The sequence below is a fragment of the Ambystoma mexicanum genome, chromosome 10 (genome assembly GCF_040938575.1).
Source record: "Ambystoma mexicanum isolate Mex_15411 chromosome 10, UKY_AmexF1_1, whole genome shotgun sequence".
NCBI classification, from domain to species: Eukaryota; Metazoa; Chordata; class Amphibia; order Caudata; family Ambystomatidae; genus Ambystoma; species Ambystoma mexicanum.
In genome coordinates this window covers 119,363,299-119,383,808 of record NC_090932.1, presented here as the reverse complement: position 1 = coordinate 119,383,808, position 20,510 = coordinate 119,363,299, and the positions used below count along the sequence as shown (strand labels likewise).

Sequence of the window (20,510 nt, the reverse complement as noted above, 5' to 3'; positions counted from 1 at the left end):
GCTGAAAAACTACTGCCCCATATTCTACCTAAACTTAACTCTATACCTGACAATATTGACCCTAACGCTCTAGTCAAACGATACAACGAAGTCATGAACTCAGCCCTTGATAATATCGCACTGCTGAAACTAAGGAATAGCAAACTTAAAACACCTCTACTCCTGGTTTACCCCACATTTAAAAAACCTGAGACTACTCAAAAGAAAGCTGGAAACGGCGTGGAGACGCTCCCCAACTGCGGAAAATAAACTAAACCTCACTAAAGCCTCATCTCAATACAAGAAAGATATCCTCTTAGCCAAACAGGAAACCTTCAACAATAGAATATCCCAATCCAAGTCTAGTGTTAAAGAACTGTTTATTATCCTGAAAGAGCTGGAAACACCCATTGTACCACAAGAAAACTGTATCAAAGACAAAAAGTGTGTTCCAGTATCCAACACGCCCTAACCAACAAAGTAGCCAACCTACAAACTAAAATTGCCCACAAGTAAGCCTCTCTAGCACCCCAAACGCCTCAGAGCATAGCCCCCCTACCTCATCACAAACAAGAACACCTTTTAGCTTCTCAAAAGGTTCGACCATTGAGGTGGAAAAGGTCATACTGGGACTTAAACCGTCCAATTGCAAAGGAGACCAATGTCCGGCGCAACTTATCAAGGAGTGTCGAATCGAGAACGCCTGAACTGTAGCCAAATAATTCTTCCCCTATTGTAACCCTTTGCTGTAATGAATCGACAAAGGGATCTAGTAAATGGAAGAGTAGTCACACGCCCACGACTCACCAGCGGCAGAGACAAAGAATAAATATCAGTACAACTGGAAGTTAATGGGAAACACCCCACCTACCTTATAGAGACAACCCACCTCCAGAGGTAGAAGAAGATCAGGCTGGAAGAAGAGGTGCATGGATGATGTTAGGAGGTCCCCAATCTAGCCCCAATGGATGTCTAAGGTAGCAAGAATAGGTAATTAATCGGGCAGAAAAAGAATTCACAGGTATGAACATAACAGAAAATTAAACACTTCTTACCAAGTCACCAGAGAGGCGAGGTAATAGTCCAATAGCCAAACAATTCCAGGCACCTATTGTCATGATCTCTGCTTCCAAAAGGTCAGGGTTTTCCCAACTCCCTTGGAAGCAGATTCATAACCCAGGTTCCGAGTGCCAACCAGTCCCTTTTGGACCCAGTCCTGGCGCCAGTGGCACCAGGCTCATAAATATGCCCAGTCCCAGCGCTGGAAGCGCCGGGCTCATAATGCTTGGGTGGACTTACCTGCAGCAGACCATGCTGCTTACTTGCCTGCCAGTTGAGCCTCTGATCCTCTTCTGTTTGGAACTACTTTTCCTGTTGGGTGGGGCAGGAGCCACTCCCTAGGTTCAGAACACTGGAACTCTTCTGGAAAGCAGGAACTCTTTTCTTACCTAGGCGTGGCTGTGGAAGGAGACACCTAAGCACTACAGGAGGCTATTTAAACCACACCCGATGGATGAATCTTGCTTTGCATTATTCTGCATCCTCTGCAGCAGAACGCTCATCGTGTCTTCTGCATCTGATCCTTGGCCTAAGGAAAAAGGCTTACCATCCTGAATCCAGTCTTCAGCAACACCTATAAAGACAAGAAAGAACAGGTTAGCATTACGGTCTTCAGTGACAGCTCTTCACTTACCTGGGCCATCGGCTGTCACCAACGCCTCGCCCTGCATTCTGAAAGACAAAGGCTTACCTACTCTTCGTGCGCTCCGGAGGTCTTCACACTGCATTCCGGCATCTGAAAGACAAAAGCTTACCAACTCTTTGCACGCTCCGGAGGCCTTCGGCGCTGCATCCCGCATCTGAAAGACAAAACAAGGTGCGTTTAAAGACATTGGGGAACTTTAATACTCACGTGCCATTACTCCTTTCCACATCTAACCCAGTGGGTATTCCGGCACCCTGCAGCCGCTCCGAACTTGTACCTGCAAAATAAAAAGACAGTTAGAGCGCATCGTGAAGCAGGCAACAAGCGCTTACTTACGTGCTTCCAGGCGCTTCTATTCATCACACGGGCTCCATCTTCAACTCACTTCAGCCCGTCATCCACCATCGCCGGAACCCTGCAAAACAAGAGACATCATTACTAAAGACTTTAAAGACATTAGAATTACTCGAAATTTACCGTTCGTGAAGTAAACGACGGACAGCAGTCCTCTGAAGTCAAGAGGCCTGCTCCCCTTATTCAGTGAAGAAACTGGTTACAGCACCCTGCCCCGAGGCAGATGGAGAGCACGGCATTCACTTACCTAAGGTGAGAGCGTTAACCTTCGGGGTTCTACAGGAGAAGAGAAAGGGAAGAAGAGAGAGATATTCAATAACCCAGTTCATTAATCCCATATTTTCTATCTGCAGACATCTTACCCTTCGAGTCAAACATACAGTGCACAGAGATCCAGCCCAAAGAGCCAGCCGTGTGTTACACATCACCTTTGAAGATACGGTATACGCCCAGTCAAGACCGACGCCTCCACGGGAATCAGGTGAGCGTTACAGAATGCAAAGCCTACCACAAAACTCCCGTCCAGGCGCTATGGAAACCTCGGATACCGACCAACTAGCCCAGTTATTTGGGGAACTAAGGGCAGAAGTGCATGCAGCCCGTCAGGAAACGAACGCTCTAAGAAGGAAACTGATTATTTCCAAGGAGCGAACAGATGATCTCGCTAGACAATTGCTACAGTCACAAGCCGGACAGACCCCGTTACCCGCATCTGGGGGAAATCTTCCTTCTACATCCTCTATGAATCCAGTGCAGATCAACCTACCTGGGAATGTACCTCTGGCTCCGCCCGAATGATTTTCTGGTGACCCAAAGAGGTTTGCAGTATTTATCAATCAGTGCCGGTTGCATTTCTTATGCCGGCCAGCAGCCTTTCCAACTGATCAAGCTAAAGTAGCTTTCCTGCTTTCGTACCTTAGTGGCAATGCGGCAGACTGGTCGATCCCTCTAGTAAATCAAGATGATCCGGTCCTCCGTGATTTTCAAGCTTTTCAGCTCAGTATGGAAAAACTGTTCGCAAGACATTCACAGGGGCAGACCTTGGACAATGAGCTTCTTTCGTTGCGACAAGGTAATCAAGACCTTTTGGCTTATATTGCGTCTTTCAACAGACTGATAGTGGAAACTCAATGGCCTGAGGACAAAAGGATTACGCTGTTTTATAGAGGTCTACGTGGAGAGCTCAAAGATGTTTTAGCCCAAGTAGTGAATCCCCCACAAGATTGTTCGGACTATATAGACTTAGTCGTTCAAATAGATCACAGACTGCAGAACAGGAAGGCCGATCGTTCCAAGTTTGATGCTCGAGTATTTTCCAAACCGCCAACTCCTTCCAAAGGAGTAGACTCCGGGGAACCCATGCAAATAGGGGGTCTGAAAGGTCCTCTAACACAAAAGGAGCGGGAAAGGAGAAAACAGTTGCAATTATGCCTCTATTGCGTAAACTCAGGGCACTTTCTTCGAGACTGTCCGGTGAAACCTGCTAAGAAGGCAGTAGGAGCTGCAGTTACCAAAGTTACAAACTCTGAGCAGGGAAACGACCTCGCCCGACAAGAATAGAGGTTCTCTTGCCGAGCGTGAAAACCAGTTCCGTGACCTCGCATTTCGTGATACCTATGGTCCTCATTAGCCCTGATAATCCGGATCGATTACATGCAATTGAAGCTTACGTCGACAGCGGTGCCATCGGCAATTATGTGGATCATGAAATGGTTTTGAGGATGAATCTAACTCTTTGTCCCAAGGCTGTAAAGGACGTCATTACTACGGTGGATGGTACGGAGATAGCCTCTGGGCCAGTAACGCATACCACTCAAGAAGTGACGCTAATAAGTCAAGATGGACACCATGAGAAGATCGTGTTCGATGTGATCAAGGCCCCTCAGTTTCAGATTATTCTAGGAATACCTTGGTTAGAGAAACACAATCCTCTGATCGATTGGCGAGCAAGAACGGTCCAGTTTCCAGAATGTGTCTCTACTTGTCACCCTCCACCTGGTGTTGCACTGGCAGCAATTTCTTCAGAGACTCCCCAGTTACCTCCCGAATACCTAGAATACCAAGATGTTTTCCGGAAGGATCAGGCTAACTCTCTACCTCCTCATAGGTCTTATGACTGCCAGACAGACCTGATACCTGGATCTACTCCTCCTTGTAGTAGAATTTATGCCCTCACCGAGCCTGAGAACCTTCACCTTCGACAATACCTGGATCAATACCTGGCAAATGGGTTTATTCGTCCTTCCAAGTCCCCTGCTTCTTCAGCTTTGTTCTTCGTTCCAAAAAAGGAAGGAGACCTTAGAACTTGTATAGATTATCGCTCCCTGAACCAGATCACCGTTAAGAATAGATATCCGTTACCTTTGATCCCTGAACTCCTGGACCAAGTCAGAAAAGCATGCATATATACAAAGCTGGATCTTAGAGGAGCTTACCACTTGGTACGAGTAAAAGAGGGCGATGAATGGAAGACGGCCTTCCGCATCAAGTATGGGCTATTTGAATATCAGGTCATGCCCTTCGGACTTTGCAATGCCCCGGCCGCCTTTCAATATTTTATGAACAATGTCCTCAGAGAGCTCATAGATGTGTGTGTTGTTGTTTACATTGACGACATCCTCGTTTATTCTTCATCGGAATCTGAACATCGGAAACACGTGAAAATGGTCCTCGAAAGATTGCGTCAACACAAACTTTTCGCTAAGTTGGAAAAATGTGTTTTCAACGTGACTGAAGTTGAATTCTTGGGATTCATATTATCACCTGGCGGAGTGCGTATGGATTCAAAGAAGGTCGATGCAGTTCTCAAATGGCCATCACCATCCTCCGTAAAAGGTGTGCAAAGCATGTTAGGCTTCGCTAACTTTTACCGCAGGTTTATCCCCGAATTCTCTCGAATAGTCCAGCCCATCACTGCCTTGTTAAAGAAAAACAAACGTTTTGAATGGTCTGCCGAGGCGGAACAAGCTTTCCAGGATTTGAAGACTAAATTTATCTCTGCACCAATCTTAAAACACCCTCGCCCCGAACTCCCCTACATCGTGGAAACTGATGCTTCAAGCCTTGCCATGGGGGCAGTTCTATCACAGAAGGACCCGGTAACCAATCAGTTGCATCCCGTGGCATTTTGGTCCCGCAAATTCTCGCCTCCTGAAATCAATTACACGATTACTGACAAGGAACTTCTGGCTATCAAGTGTGCCTTTAAGGCTTGGCGGCATTATCTGCTGGAGGCCCGACACACCGTTACTGTGATTACGGATCACCGAAACCTGCAATATTTGAAAACCGCAAAAGCCCAATCCTCTAGACAACTCCGTTGGGCATTATTCTTTGCCGAGTTTGACTTCATAATTACCTATCGACCTGGTACAAAAAACGGTAAAGCTGATGCCCTTTCTCGGATGGGAGTGGAAGAACACTTGATCAACCCTAAACCTGTACCAATCATTCCCGAACAAAGAATTCTGGGTGTAATCGCCACACAATCCATAGAGGAAGTTAAGGATAAAGCCAGGCAACTTGTAACTCCAGCAGACATTCAGAATTGGCATCTGCAAGGAAAGGACTTTGCAGTAAAGGACAACTTATTGTATTTCCAAGAACGATTATACCTACCCAGCACAGATTTACAGAAAGAAGTAATCTCTTGTTATCACGATTCTTTAATGGAAGGACATCCCGGTATAGCCAAGACCTCAGAAAAGATCAAGCGCTACTTCTGGTGGCCGTCTTGGAAAAAAGATATCAGAGACTTTATAATGTCCTGTGGAGTATGCGCCCAAAACAAGAGTCAAAAGGAAAGACCAGCAGGCCTCTTACGCCCTATTGACATCCCACCTCGCCCTTGGCATACGCTTTCTATGGACTTCATCACCGATCTACCTCCATGCTCCGGATACAATACGATTCTAGTAATCGTGGACTTATTCTCCAAGATGGCGCATTTCATTCCGCTCAAAGGCTTGCCAACAGCAGCAACTCTGGCCCGAGAATTTCTCGAAAACATCGTCCGACTGCACGGTTTTCCTTCGGTTCTAATTTCGGATCGAGGTAGTCAATTTATTTCTCATTTTTGGCAAAGTTGCTGTCGGCTCAAATTGATGTGAGACTATCGACCAGTCACCACCCTCAGACCGACGGACAAACCGAGAGGACCAATCAAACTCTGGAACAGTATTTACGCTGCATGCTGCAACAAACTGAAAAAACTTGGAAAGACATCCTTTGGATAGCCGAATATGCCTACAATAACTCTGTCCATTCGGGAACTGGGAAAACCCCGTTTTTTCTTTTGTACGGCAGTCACCCTCGAACCTCGGAGTTGGATCCCCTCCAAGATCTTGAAACACCAGCAGTAGACTACCTGCATTCTACAATCACCCAAGCCTTTAGGAAGCTGTTTCTCACCTTCAAAGGGCTAAAGAACAATACAAGAAAGGAGCAGATCAACATCGGAAGGAAGCCCCTCAATATCGAGTAGGGGATCAAGTCTGGTTATCCACCAAATATCTTCCTCTAAAAGGGCCACGCACATTCAACCCAAGATACCTTGGTCCCTATTCCATCACTACCATAGTAAACCCAGTAGCGGTCAAGTTGGACTTGCCCCCGCACATGAAGATACATCCGGTCTTCCACGCCTCTCTATTAAAACCCATGCAACCTCAAACCCGACTAACTAAATCTCCAAAACCTATCCTAGTTGATGGGGAACTCGAGTTTGAAGTCAAAAGCATTCTGGACTCCAAGATCTCCAAATCTAAACTATTTTACCTAATTGACTGGAAAGGCTACGGCCCCCAAGAGAGATCCTGGGAACCTGCTGAATATGTCCACGCTCCTCGCCTAATCAAAAGATTTCACCGAACATTTCCTGACAAGCCAAAACCCCCGGAGAAGCCCTGTTTGGGAGGGGCCTTGAGGGGGGGTACTGTCATGATCTCTGCTTCCAAAAGGTCAGGGTTTTCCCAACTCCCTTGGAAGCAGATTCATAACCCAGGTTCCGAGTGCCAACCAGTCCCAATTGGGACCTTTTGGACCCAGTCCTGGCGCCAGTGGCACCAGGCTCATAAATATGCCCAGTCCCAGCGCTGGAAGCGCCAGGCTCATAATGCTTGGGTGGACTTACCTGCAGCAGACCATGCTGCTTACTTGCCTGCCAGTTGAGCCTCTGATCCTCTTCTGTTTGGAACTACTTTTCCTGTTGGGTGGGGCAGGAGCCACTCCCTAGGTTCAGAACACTGGAACTCTTCTGGAAAGCAGGAACTCTTTTCTTACCTAGGCGTGGCTGTGGAAGGAGACACCTAAGCACTACAGGAGGCTATTTAAACCACACCCGATGGATGAATCTTGCTTTGCATTATTCTGCATCCTCTGCAGCAGAACGCTCATCGTGTCTTCTGCATCTGATCCTTGGCCTAAGGAAAAAGGCTTACCATCCTGAATCCAGTCTTCAGCAACACCTATAAAGACAAGAAAGAACAGGTTAGCATTACGGTCTTCAGTGACAGCTCTTCACTTACCTGGGCCATCGGCTGTCACCAACGCCTCGCGCTGCATTCTGAAAGACAAAGGCTTACCTACTCTTCGTGCGCTCCGGAGGTCTTCACACTGCATTCCGGCATCTGAAAGACAAAAGCTTACCAACTCTTTGCACGCTCCGGAGGCCTTCGGCGCTGCATCCCGCATCTGAAAGACAAAACAAGGTGCGTTTAAAGACATTGGGGAACTTTAATACTCACGTGCCATTACTCCTTTCCACATCTAACCCAGTGGGTATTCCGGCACCCTGCAGCCGCTCCGAACTTGTACCTGCAAAATAAAAAGACAGTTAGAGCGCATCGTAAAGCAGGCAACAAGCGCTTACTTATGTGCTTCCAGGCGCTTCTATTCATCACACGGGCTCCATCTTCAACTCACTTCAGCCCATCATCCACCATCGCCGGAACCCTGCAAAACAAGAGACATCATTACTAAAGACTTTAAAGACATTAGAATTACTCGAAATTTACCGTTCGTGCAGTAAACGACGGACAGCAGTCCTCTGAAGTCAAGAGGCCTGCTCCCCTTATTCAGTGAAGAAACTGGTTACAGCACCCTGCCCCGAGGCAGATGGAGAGCACGGCGTTCACTTACCTAAGGTGAGAGCGTTAACCTTCGGGGTTCTACAGGAGAAGAGAAAGGGAAGAAGAGAGTCATTCAATAACCCAGTTCATTAATCCCATATTTTCTATCTGCAGACATCTTACCCTTCGAGTCAAACATACAGTGCACAGAGATCCAGCCCAAAGAGCCAGCCGTGTGTTACACATCACCTTTGAAGATACGGTATACGCCCAGTCAAGACCGGCGCCTCTACGGGAATCAGGTGAGAGTTACACCTATCCCGATGGCACAAGGATGCCTGAAAAGTCCCAATTGGCAAGAGTCAAGAATTCCCAAATAGGTCTACCCCGACGGCATGAGGACGCCTACTTGAAGAATGGCACTTTGAGCAAGCATCTCTAGTCCCTGTGCCTTAAAGTATTTAAGAGTTCTGTTCCGGGATAAGTAGATGAGGCAGAAGGAATCCAATAAGCAAACCAGGATTGTTAGTATGCGGCCAAGGAACTGCATTAGAACATTAAGCAGTCGCAGTCCGGGATGCAGACCAGGTTCATCAACGTGGGGGTAGAGGCAAGGATTTTTTCGTATGCAGAAGCAGTCCAGGAAGCAAGCCAGGTTTGTCAGCGTGCGGGCAAAGGCAAAGATTAGGACATCAGGCAGGTTGTATTTCGGGATGCAGACTGGGTTTGTCAACGTGCGGCAAAGGCAGGGATTTAAACGTAGGCAGAAGCAGTCCAGGAAGCAAGCCGGATTTGTCAACGTGTAGACCACTTTCAGGGGAAGGTAACGTGGTATGGAGGATTGCGACAGAGGACAGAATCAAAAGGCCAGTAGCAAGGAATCAAAGATGAATGCAGAAACAAAGGGGAACCAGCAAATTCGAAAAGCAGGCAAAGTACTCGGTACAAAGGTAACAAACACGGAAGTCCAAACTTCAATCTCAAGCGTCGGTCGTAGCGTGGGGGTGGGATTTATCCTTTTGGTATACTCTTCTTAGGTGTCACGTGAGTCGGACAGCCAAGCTTACTGCGCCCTGCCAAGAGACGCACAGGGGAGACGCTGAACCCGTCGCCATGGCAAGAAGTACCGAGAGAGGGCCAGCGATCGCAACTGTAATGAAGAAACTGTTACACCTCTATGTTAACTGTCTGGAGGGGATACATTGACGGCTCTATTAGCAATGCCCACAGGTTTGACCATCGTCCTCTCTTGGCCGTGGTGATTCCTGACATATTTGCAGTGGCTTAATAGGCCGAAGTTGATCACTGCTCCAAATGGAGTCTGATAAATTTAGAGTAGCTTTACGGAACTACTATTGCTGATAAGTTCATTCCAAAGCAGAGCTATTATTTATGTAGTGTCCTCATCATGTATGATTTTAGATGCTTGTAACAACCTTTGCTTCAAATTGATCGCGTTTTTAACATGCATGCTGTTGTGAATGGATTCATGTGTTTTATGAAACCTTGTTCTTTTTTGCTTTTATGACACTTTGTTGAAATAAGATGATGATATTGGACTTTAACAGAGCCTCCTTACCCTTGTCTATGGTCGTTTGGGCAGTGCTGACCCACTGGACATTATTTGGGTAGCTTTTCCAGAGTTTTTTAGTCAAGGGTCTTTTTTCTCTGTAACGTTTGTTATAAACCATCAATAGTATCCTAAAAGGCTGAGGAAAGCTTGCCATTCTCTTTTTATAATGGACCTGGTTGACCTGTTTTGATCTCACCTGAGGTTTGGCGCATGATGGAGAGTCTGTTGCGGGGGGGAAGCGCGGCGCTTGGAGGTAAGAGCAAAACTCTCTGGGTGCAAGCTTGCTTGAGAAGACCAATTGGCTGGGTGATGTCTGAAGGGAACCTCCAGGTGTAGAAAAAAAAAAGGGAAAAACCTCTCAATGGAATGGAAACTCCGGATCCAATTTGTAGGAGGATGGAATAATCCAGGAGCAATTTTCCCTCTAATTATTTTTCACTAAGTGCGGAAATGGTTGGCTTTCGTGCGCACATTTTCCATGTGCGCAACCAACGAGATGAGCCACTTTGTGATCATGAGTTGTTAATGAGCTACCATCTCCGAATAGATAGGAAGGGAATTTCCCCTTACCAAACACTGCAATTTTTTACAAATCAGTGTAAATTGTGCGTGTTACAACACTTTTTAGCACACATCTAGGCTAAAATAAAAACAAATATTTCATAGGTGATCATATGGAGAGCTCATTACCCAGTTCAAGTCTTCAAAATATGCCATAGTTTCTACTAAAAGAGCAAAAAACGTGTATGCAAACATTGTATAAAGTTGAATGTTAAGTATAAACATTAGGTTTAGTTCTGGCTATTTATTTGTTGACACTAATCGACGACTATGCAGAAAGTGTTATGTCATTGGGTAAAACACTCATGTGGATTGCAATAAACAGATGTTGCTTATCAATGATGTGGTTGTCAAAATATTCAGACAGGATACTATATTTGCAGATTGAATAATGGCAACTAAAAGGAATGCATCAAAAACATGCCAATAGGAGTTCATGGGCCAGTTTAATGAAGTAATTCAAGGGCCAGGAGAACATGCTTCATTATTTATTTAAGGATAGTAATTTGATCAGAATAACTGCAAACATGGTATGATTATCGGAAGTGCTGGGCCTCCGCATAGTATCCATGTTATGTTGTCCTGTGAGGTTATGATAACCCATGTGCAAAACCAGCCTAACAGCTAAGAGGCATATACAGCATCCATTTTTACTGCTTAAAAACAGTAAAAGGTGCCCACAAACATGAGACATAATAAACATATAGGAGCATACACCCTGCATACACCCACAACGTTGCACTGATATTTTTCCAAATCAGTGACCAGCTAAGCAGTGGTATAGGAAGGAAATCTAATAATATTACTGCCCATTTCAAGAGGAATTTTAAGGGGATACATCTTTTATTGTGCATGCCGAATCCCATCTGGCAAAGCTAATTACATTTTGTATCCCTGAAAAATCATTTGATTCCAAGTAAGGAGTAAAATCTTATCGGAGCCCTGCTTGTAACCCTGACATAGGAAGTGAAATGACAGTGCACATAATACACTTTATAATTTGCCCACTCTTCCTCACCACAGCCTAGCACATATTCAACAAGAGACAACCTCAACAACAAAATCACATCGGTTTGCCTTTTAAGTCAATAGCAACAATGCTCAGAGGCCCAATAGGTTGAGTGCCATCTTCCTTAACAAGGGGCCCGCATCTGGAAATCACTGTTATCAGTTCAACCAAATGCATGGGGATGCTAGAGGCAATAAACACAGAACGCATTATGTTGAAAAGCCCTCAGCAGCCGAGCATAGAAAGAAACAGAATGTACAGTTTCCTAGACTGTTACTAGAGTTTCCTATCCTTCAGCATAAAAAACATTTCCTTCACTGTCCTGTACTGACAAAACGTCTGACTTGGCTTTTGGAAGATGCTGATTTGTTCTTCACCCGAAACAAGTGTTCTCCTATGCCTTCCCCTAACAACTGAACCCAGGCTCCTGTGCTAGCCTCTAATACTAGTTGATAGGACTCTGTAAAAAGTGAGGGATTGTAGAAATGACACTCACTTGGATATTTACATAACCACAATACTTTGCAGTCAAAACATATTTAAAGCCTCACCATGAGATGTGCCTTTAAAAAGAGGTCATGCACCTGCATGTGCACAATTATTTTGAAGTTAATACAAGATTGTAACATACCCCACCCATATATTGTTGGGTAGAATCATACAAGTGCTCAGTGAAACATGTTTTGTATAGCAGCGAGTTACAATATAATTTGTTACGGTCTATGCCCAATGGAACTCTGAAATCTTGGGAAGTATGCAGATTGTGTGGAAAGAATTCAAGCTGTCTGAATATCCGTTGCTCTAATACTATATACTAATAATGCTAGGTATAACCCATACCAATTTTCCCTTGCATGCCACGTAAATTGTATTGCAATGTTGCTCTCCACATTTAGGGTAATTTTAGCAATGCTAAATTAGGAGACACTGAGCATGACATTTGCCTACTCAAAATCCTTAGAGAGAAAATGTATGTTTGAGTTGTATAATGCGCCAACTTGCAAAGGGACCACATCAAAATACTTGCAGTGGATTCTTTTTATTTAATTGGACATTCTGATGGATTCCTTAGATCCTTAGCAGAGTTGGGGAGGGATATGTTTTCTCTTTTTTTTTTTTGACTAAGTAAAATGCATGGCAATAAGTATGCCACCTGTGTGTCAATCTCCTCCTTCTGCACCCTTACACATGCCAAAGAGTCACTGTGCCAACTTCAGTCCCATGTTTCCACTGCACAACTTTGAGACGTTGGTGGTCACCCATTGGCACTCTACATTTTTACTCCTTTGACAGGCTACATGAGCAGTGCAATGCCATCACAGACGAAGGCAACACTCTTCCACCTCTCTCCTTCTGATATTGTTCACTCCTTCTTGGCCTCGCTGCCACCCTTTGATAACTCCTCCTTCCACACTACAACTCCTCCCTCCCAAATTACAACTCCTCCCTCCCAAATTACAACTCCTCCCTCCCACATTACAACTCCTCCCTCCCCACTGCAACTATCTCCTTCCCACTACAACTAACACTCCACCCTCCTCCCACTCAGACATCCACCTTACACTCCTAAAAATCACTTCACATTCACCGTCAGCTCTCCTCCTAACCACACCTGACACACTTTATGTACACTCACAATGTGGTACTACTTGCACTCACTAACCAATTTCTCAACTCCTCAAGTTATCACCTTCACACTATAATGCTCCTTCCTTTGTCCTGCTAGTCCCTGTGTCTGCCACGTCCTCTTATGATCTTACTAGAACTGCCCACACCATCCTATGTTCTTTTCATGCTCCATATGGCCCTGTCTTCCCCACCTGGGAGGTGTCGGAGGTAGCAAAGTTCACAAATGGTGATTTATCCCTTGCCAACTTTCATCGTATGGGCCTTCTGTGGAATAGGTATGGAGGTCTCGGTCGAAGAATGTCCAGGTTCATGTTAGGGGCCTTTGCTCTAATTTCCCCAAGGTAATCAAGGTTTGGTCAGAGGTTGGTGTTCTCTTGTCGATTACCCAGTGGTATAGGGCCTGTGTCAGTGGTTGCGGGAAGGTGATGATACCGCAGAGCATGCTGTGGTTTCCCATGCTGCTTTGCAGGAGATTGGCTGCAGGGTCTCTCTCTTCTGGTCTCTGGGTGTGGATTACTTCTCGGGGACAAGGTGGGTTGTTATTGTTGGGTTTTGTCCAGACGGTGTTGCGTATAGTGTGCGCTACGAGAGGGCTGCTAGTTCCTCGGACTACCCCCTCCCCCAACTCTCTCACCCAAGCCTCTAGGTAGGATTGGCTCTGGAAAACACCTTGGTAGGCCACCCCCTAAACCAGTCAGAAAGGGTCCCTGTCCCCCCCTCCGATAGTCTGGAACCTGACCCTGCCATACAGGGCAAAACCTTCACGTCTCAAGTTTGATCAGGCCCTGGCGTGGCTGACTTCCTTCCTCTCTGGCCGACCCTCCCAGGTCCAACTTGGGTCCTTCCTCTCTGCTATCTTTTTCTCTACCTGTCGTGTCCCCCAGGGGTCTAACCTCTCTCCCTGGCTGTTCAACCAATACCTGGCACACCTGGCCCACTGCATTGCCGCTCTCTGCCCCAACTTTAGTGCTATGCGGATGACACTCGGCTCATCTTCAGACTACCTTCAGCCACCTCTTCTCCGTCCCTCATCTCTGACTGTCTGTCGGCTGTCTAGGAGTGGTGTGCCGCTAATGACCTCTGCCTTAATGCCAGTAAGACTGAGATTCTCCTCATCGGCACACCCACTCCCTCCTTTCGTGTAGCTCTCTGGCTGGACTCTCTTGGCGCTCTTCCTGCCCCCACCTGCAAGGCTAAAAACCTCAGGCTCATCTTTGACTCCACACTCTTTCTCTCCTCACATCTCTGACGTCTCTAAGAAGTCACACTACCAGCTGCACCTTCTCTGAGGTATTCTTCCCTTCCTTTCCTTCCCCCAGAAGCTCACTGTCTCTAGAGCTCTGGTTCTCTCTAGGCCGGACTATTGCAACCGCCTCTTTTAAATCTTCCTGCTTCCACTCTATGCCCTCTGCAAATCATCCAGAACAGAACTGCAAGACTTGTCCTTGGCCTCAAGCCCAGGGATCGTATCTCTCCAGGACTGAAATCTCTGCACTGGCTCCCAGTGGCTGTGAGGATTAATTTCAAAACCCTCTGCATCGTCCACAAGGCCTTCTGGGGCCTGGGGCCTAATACCTTCAACTCTCTCTTCCTAAATATCTTCCCTCTCGAGGTCTCCGCTCATCCGCCTCCAACTTCCTCAGGGTCAGTCGCTTCTCCAAGTAACAAGTTAGTGGTAGATCTCTCTCTTCGACTGGGGCCTCCCTCTGGAACAGCCTTGCTGCCTCCCTGAAACTTGAGGAGAACCATCTTTGGTTCCGGAAGTACCTTAAGACCCTCCTCTTTGCTTCAGCTTTCTCTCCTCCCTGTCCCTTGCTGAAGTCCTGCTGATACCGATACTGCAGGGTTATCTGGCCACCCTTTGGATCCCCGGCCCATGCCCTGCCAGTTGCACGCCTGCACTGCCTCCCTGGCAAGCCCTGCACCTGGGGACTGTTTTTCTGTATTCCTACAGTCTCCCCATCCCCCCCACCAGCACTTATGTCTGCACCCACCCTGCACTTGCCACCAGCTGGCCGTTCTTTTATTTATCTTGTTATTTATTATCCCATGTACTGCACTCCCCCCCCCCTTCCCTTGCACTTGCGCGATCTGAATGAATCTCCCTTGTCTCGTCGCGCCTTGAAACACCTGTGTATACGTGCATTATAAATGCCATATCATATCATACTTAGCCCTTCATCCTTTTGAGATCAATACATTGTGTGCTATTATGATGACTAATTGTCCTCGCTATTAAGAAGGCGCTTAGAAGCATGCATAATCCAGCATACAGTGCTGTACAAGACCGTTATTATTCTTCATCGGCATACCATAAAAATGAATAATATTTGATATCATTATTATTGTCATTATTATGTTTCTAATTATAGCGTATTAAGCCTAGTACATTTTTGGATGGACATGGAAATAGTGTTGCTCTAATAATTCTATGTCGCAACAGTCACACTTTTTAAATGTTTCCTGCTATGTTGCTATAGTGGCTATGACGCTGAATCAGATTCTCTCCATACAATTCGGGCAACCATATGGCTTCCTGGTTAAAACATGTTTTGTGAAAGTACAAGAGTATTTGCAAGGAGGATGCCTGTATTAGGCTAACGGGTAGTTTGATTGTTGGCTTCAATGACCACACTGGTGTGAAGGTCAGCATGACACCAAGTGCCCAGTCTTTTATTCCACCAAAAAAAATACTTGTAGCTGGGCTCTTGCATATGAATTGAACCAGTTGGGCCGCAACTCCTAGAATACAATGGTTTGTGAAAGGAAAGTCTAGAACTCCCAAATTTGACCATGTGATCATGCCACACAAAAAATAATATAAAATGCATGTTGGAAGTGCTTAGTTTGTGTGCAAAACAATACTCTGAATATCGTATGAAGGGATTATGAACTGCTAATCAGTCAATGTGTTCCTACCTGCTGGGACAAAAGGCTTCTTGAGTTGTGCCAAACTTGTGATTGATTACAATGAATGCTTGGATTTTAAAAATAAATTAAAAAAAAAACAAAAATAAAAAAGTGCATTTTTGTTTATCCTAACGAAGAGCGTCTGCACCTGCTGTGATGTCCGCTTTCTGCACCCGCTTTAAAGTGTTACTTTGTTATAACCAGTGGGACTCGGCCAGTAAGCCATTGCTCAAATCCGGGTCTTTGGACATGTTTGCTTCAGTTTTCGTGCTTCTGACAAGCAGAACGACACCGGTTCACCTAAATGTGCAAATGCACCCAGCATTGTTAGGGCAAATCCTGGAATTGGCAAAAACACCAAAATAAAATGACCTTCCGAAAGAAAATGTTGAAAAACAACCTTAAGAGTTAAAACTGTTAAACACACAAAGGGGTAATGAGGGCCCAGGACAGATGCCTTCGCTGGAGGAACCAGCGGCCCTTTTGTTAAATTGCCGGCCTGATCCTTTGCAGTGTGTGATTGTCTTTTTCTCTTTCCAGGAACAGAATCTAACACGAGTGAATGCCAACAGCTGGGAGACATTGTGGAGGACTGCTCCGAGGAACACATTGCCACTTTGATGTGCAGTAGAAACTCCACTACCCAACTAGGTATGGCTCTTCAAAACAAGGCTTCCTGGACAGGAAGACCGGCTATTGTGGGTTCGACTGACTGGGAAGTCGTACTTGGTTAATTGTATTGACATATTACTGAGATTCTTTGCTTTTAACCCAGGAACGTGATAGAGCTGTCCTCCCCTCATTTTATGGGTCTCTATTGGTGTTGCTTGCATTGCTTACTGGTAATGTTCATTTCTTCTAGTCCTACTCTTCCTCGTCCCAGTTCTCTAACATGAGGCGGCCCACCTCCCACAGGAACCCCTTTTCTATTTTTAATTCCCCTGGCCATGCTCCCTCTTAGCCCTGCTCTGGGCATAATAGCCCGCCTCCCTCAAGCCACAACAGTAAATAACACTGCATGAAAGGCCCATTCGACAACGGCCGAGGGTAAATTGGGGAACTCGTACGTGGACGAGGAAGAGTAGGACTAGGAGTAATGAAGTTTACCAGTAAGTAATCCAAGCATTACCTCCACGACCACTCTTCCTTGTCCCAGTATTCAAACATGAGGCATGCCACTCCAGAGGGAATGGCCCTAGCTCACGAACACCACAGACCAACTGTGATATGCAACCCAACCAACACCAATTTATTGAGGCATACAATCCAAGACTGTACCAACAAAACAAGTCACAGAAGTGCTAATCTCAAGACCCCACCCCCGAATGCCCCAGCTTCCCTACAGAGGTGGTGCCGAACAAACGTGTCTGTCAGACCAGGTGGCAGGTTGCCAAATGTCCTGAATATGAACACCACGTACCTCAGCTCAAGAGGGAGCCATCCCCCACATGGACCTACCCTGGACCCCAGACAGGAGGGGAGAACCCACAGAAGAATAAGCCAAGGAGATGGCATCCCACAGCCAGCGACTGATTGTGGGAACAGACGCCATCTTCCCTGGGGCAGCGCCACCAAACGTGACAAACAGGCTGGAGGAGGAACGAAGAACCCCAATGCATTCCAAATAAACAAGAACAGCCCACCTGGCATCCAGTGTAGACCAGTGGATATCCTCAGGGGAGGAGGGAGAGGGGGAAAAAAGGAAGGATGGACAATCTCCTGGGAGACATGAAATTTGGAAACCACTTTAGGAAGGAAGGAGGGGTGACAATTAAGGAACAGGGCATCGGGCAGACCACCAGATAGGGTGCCTCGCAGGAGAGGGTGCAAATCTCCATGCCGAGGTGATAACCACCAGGAAGACAGTCTTAATGGTCAGAATTCTAAGACACCCTTCCTCCAATGGCTCAAAAGGAGAAGACTGCAGAGCCTGCAGAACCAAGGGGAGATCTCAGGGGGGCAACCCAGAAGCAGAGACAGGCCTAGCCAAAGTGAAACTCTTGAGAAGCCTCCCGAACAAAGAGTGACCACCGACATCCGGACCCCCAAAAGAGCAGATGGTAGCCCAATGAGCACGCAGGGTTGAGACAGAGAGACCCATGTTGAAGCCGGCCTGCAGGACGGGAGCTCCAGCACCAAAGGTAGTGGTACAGCCCATAGCCAGGCACCAGGTCATAGTGCCCCCAGTGACGCTTGTAGACCTTAAGGTGGAAGGACGCCGGTCCTGCTGAATAAAGGGCACCACATCCGCAGGGAGACCCACAGACACTAGGCAAGCCCTTTCAGTTTTCAAGCCCCCCAGATCAGGCACCTTGGCCTCAACCCCATTGGGCAGAGCACCGGCTCCAGACCCTCCTAGAGAGGAAGCATGGGGGACATTGCCAGGTCCAGCAGAGGGGGGAACCAACACCTGCAGGGCCAAAAAGGAGCAACCAAGATGAGCTCTGAATGTGAATCCTTGATCCGGAGCAACACCTTATGGATGAGGGAAGTGGGGGTAGCATACAGAAGCCCTACTGGCCAAGGGGAGGTCAGGACATCCACCCCACACCTCCCAGGAGGGGAACCTGGAGAAGAACCGGGGAACCTTGGCGGACAGGGGAGAGGCAAACAGATCCAGAACCGGAGACCCCAGCACCACCCACCAAAATGCCACATCCCGCAGCACCCAATCCCCCGAAGGGAATACCCTGCTAAGGTGATCTGCCACCACATTGTCGGGACCCCTGACATGACAAGCCGACAAGGTTAGAAGGTTTGACTCTGCGCAGGTATACAGATGGAGAGCCAGAGACCCCAAGGACTGGGAGCTCCCCTGACAGTTGATACAGGCTACCTTAGCAGTGTTGTCTGAGTCCTCCAAGGGGACAGCCTCCTCTAGCAACACCTGGACAAAGGCCCTCAGAGCCTCAAAGGCCGCCTCTACCTCCCTCCAGTTGGAAGTCCTTGACACCTTCATGTTTGACCTGTTAAGTCTGTCCCAGAGAAACTGCACCCCTCTTCCCCCTCCCCACCGCCCCCAACAGGCTAGCATCTGTGGTAACGATGATCGGAGACGGCAGGCAGAGAGGAATTCTCCTCAGAAGATTTGGCAGATGGAGCCACCACCAGAGCGTGACCCGGAGGGAGGGGACCACTGGAATCGGGGCATCGAAGTTCAGTGCGGATTCCCTCCAAACTAGTGGATGTGGAGCAGCAAAGGACGACGATGAAGCCTTGTCAGGGGACAAGGAACACACAGGCCACAATGTACTCAAGAGCATGAAGGAAGTCCCGGGCCAGAGCCACCATCTGAGAAAGAACAACCAGGTAGTCCCTCAACATCTGAGCCCTTGCAAGCGGAAGAAGCACCCGCCCCTTCGCCGCCCAGAATCTGGCCCTGATAAATTGAAGGTATTGAGAGGGCTGGAGGTGAGACTTGGTCTAGTTGACAAGGAAGCCCAAGGAGTACTGGAGGGCACAGGCAGTCTCTACATGACAAAGCAGAAGGCTCTCCGACCGGGCCCTCAGGAGCCAGTCGTCGAGATACGCAAAAACCTGAATCCTGCAGAGGTGCAGAGCGAATACGACTGGCCCCAGAACATTGGTTAAGATGCGGGGTGCAGATTTCAGGTCGAAAGGCAAGGCTCAGAACTGGAAATGAACCCTGCCCACAGCAAACCTTAGAAACCTCTGATAAGAGGACCAGTTGGGAACATGAAAATAAGCATCCTGCAGATCCAAGGATGCAAGGAAATTAAAGTCTCTCACGAGAGGAATAACCTGCTGAAGACACTTCATCTTACGTTGATTCAGAATGTGACGCTTTAGGGACTTGAGGTCTATGATGAGACGGTACGATCGTGGGGGCTTCAGCACTATGAACACAATGGAGTACACGCCCAGACCTCACTCGACCCGTGGGACCTGCTAAATGACCTTGTTGGAGAGAAGGACCCGCAGGGCCTGACGCATGGCCAATTTCTTCACGGTGTGCCTGGGGAGGGATGTCCGAACCATGCCAGACAGAAGAGGGGGGACACAAGCTCCAGTCTGTACCCCCAACAAACCAGATGATTCACTTGGGCATCTCCAGAAAACAGGTCCAAAGGGTCCAGCAGAATTTCAGACGACCACCAACAGGCATGGCGTCAAGACTTCTACTGGCGTTGAGGTGAGACCTGACAGGAGCGCCACTTCCTCCGCATCACAGGATGACACTGCACACCAGGGTGACTGCTAGAATGCTGCAGCTGCTGAGCAGGAACATGATCCCTGGACACCGGAGCTGACTTCCAACGCAACTGTCCCGCATGTTTGTCAGCTTTAAAAACCCTGTGCACCTTGTCCTCAAGGGAATCCCTGAACAGCATGTAGCCTTCAAAGGGAATTTCCATTGCTCTAGCCTTCTGCCTATAGTCCGTCCTCCAATCCCTGTTGTGAAGGTGCCTGCGACCCGCGATGATGAAACCCATGAACATGGCAGCAGCCTTCACACCATCAAACTCAAGGGCCAACAAAAACTCCACCTGAGCCTTAACTGCCCGGAGAAGCAGAGTTGGGTCAGAGCCATCCTCTGCACCCTTGATAGTGGACGTCAAGCCCCTGAGTACAGCCTCCGCTGTGTAGGTGGAGTACGTGACAGAACGCAAGGCCAGATGTGCACCCCCATAATCTTTCCTCAAGGCAGAGTCCACTTTCCTATCAGTAGGGGCCCGGATGGCATCCTTGGTAGACATAGAA

General features: G+C 47.5%; 1 protein-coding gene across 1 annotated transcript in view; it reads left to right on the top strand.

The window, feature by feature from the left end:
• The window catches only part of LOC138491215 (scavenger receptor cysteine-rich type 1 protein M130-like), a 1,027,000-nt gene that overhangs the window by 767,401 nt on the left and 239,089 nt on the right, over window positions 1-20,510 (top strand). The window contains exon 4 of the mRNA XM_069617602.1: window positions 16,329-16,439. Coding sequence (XP_069473703.1) covers window positions 16,329-16,439 — 111 coding nt within the window. The remainder of the gene's footprint in view (window positions 1-16,328; window positions 16,440-20,510) is intronic.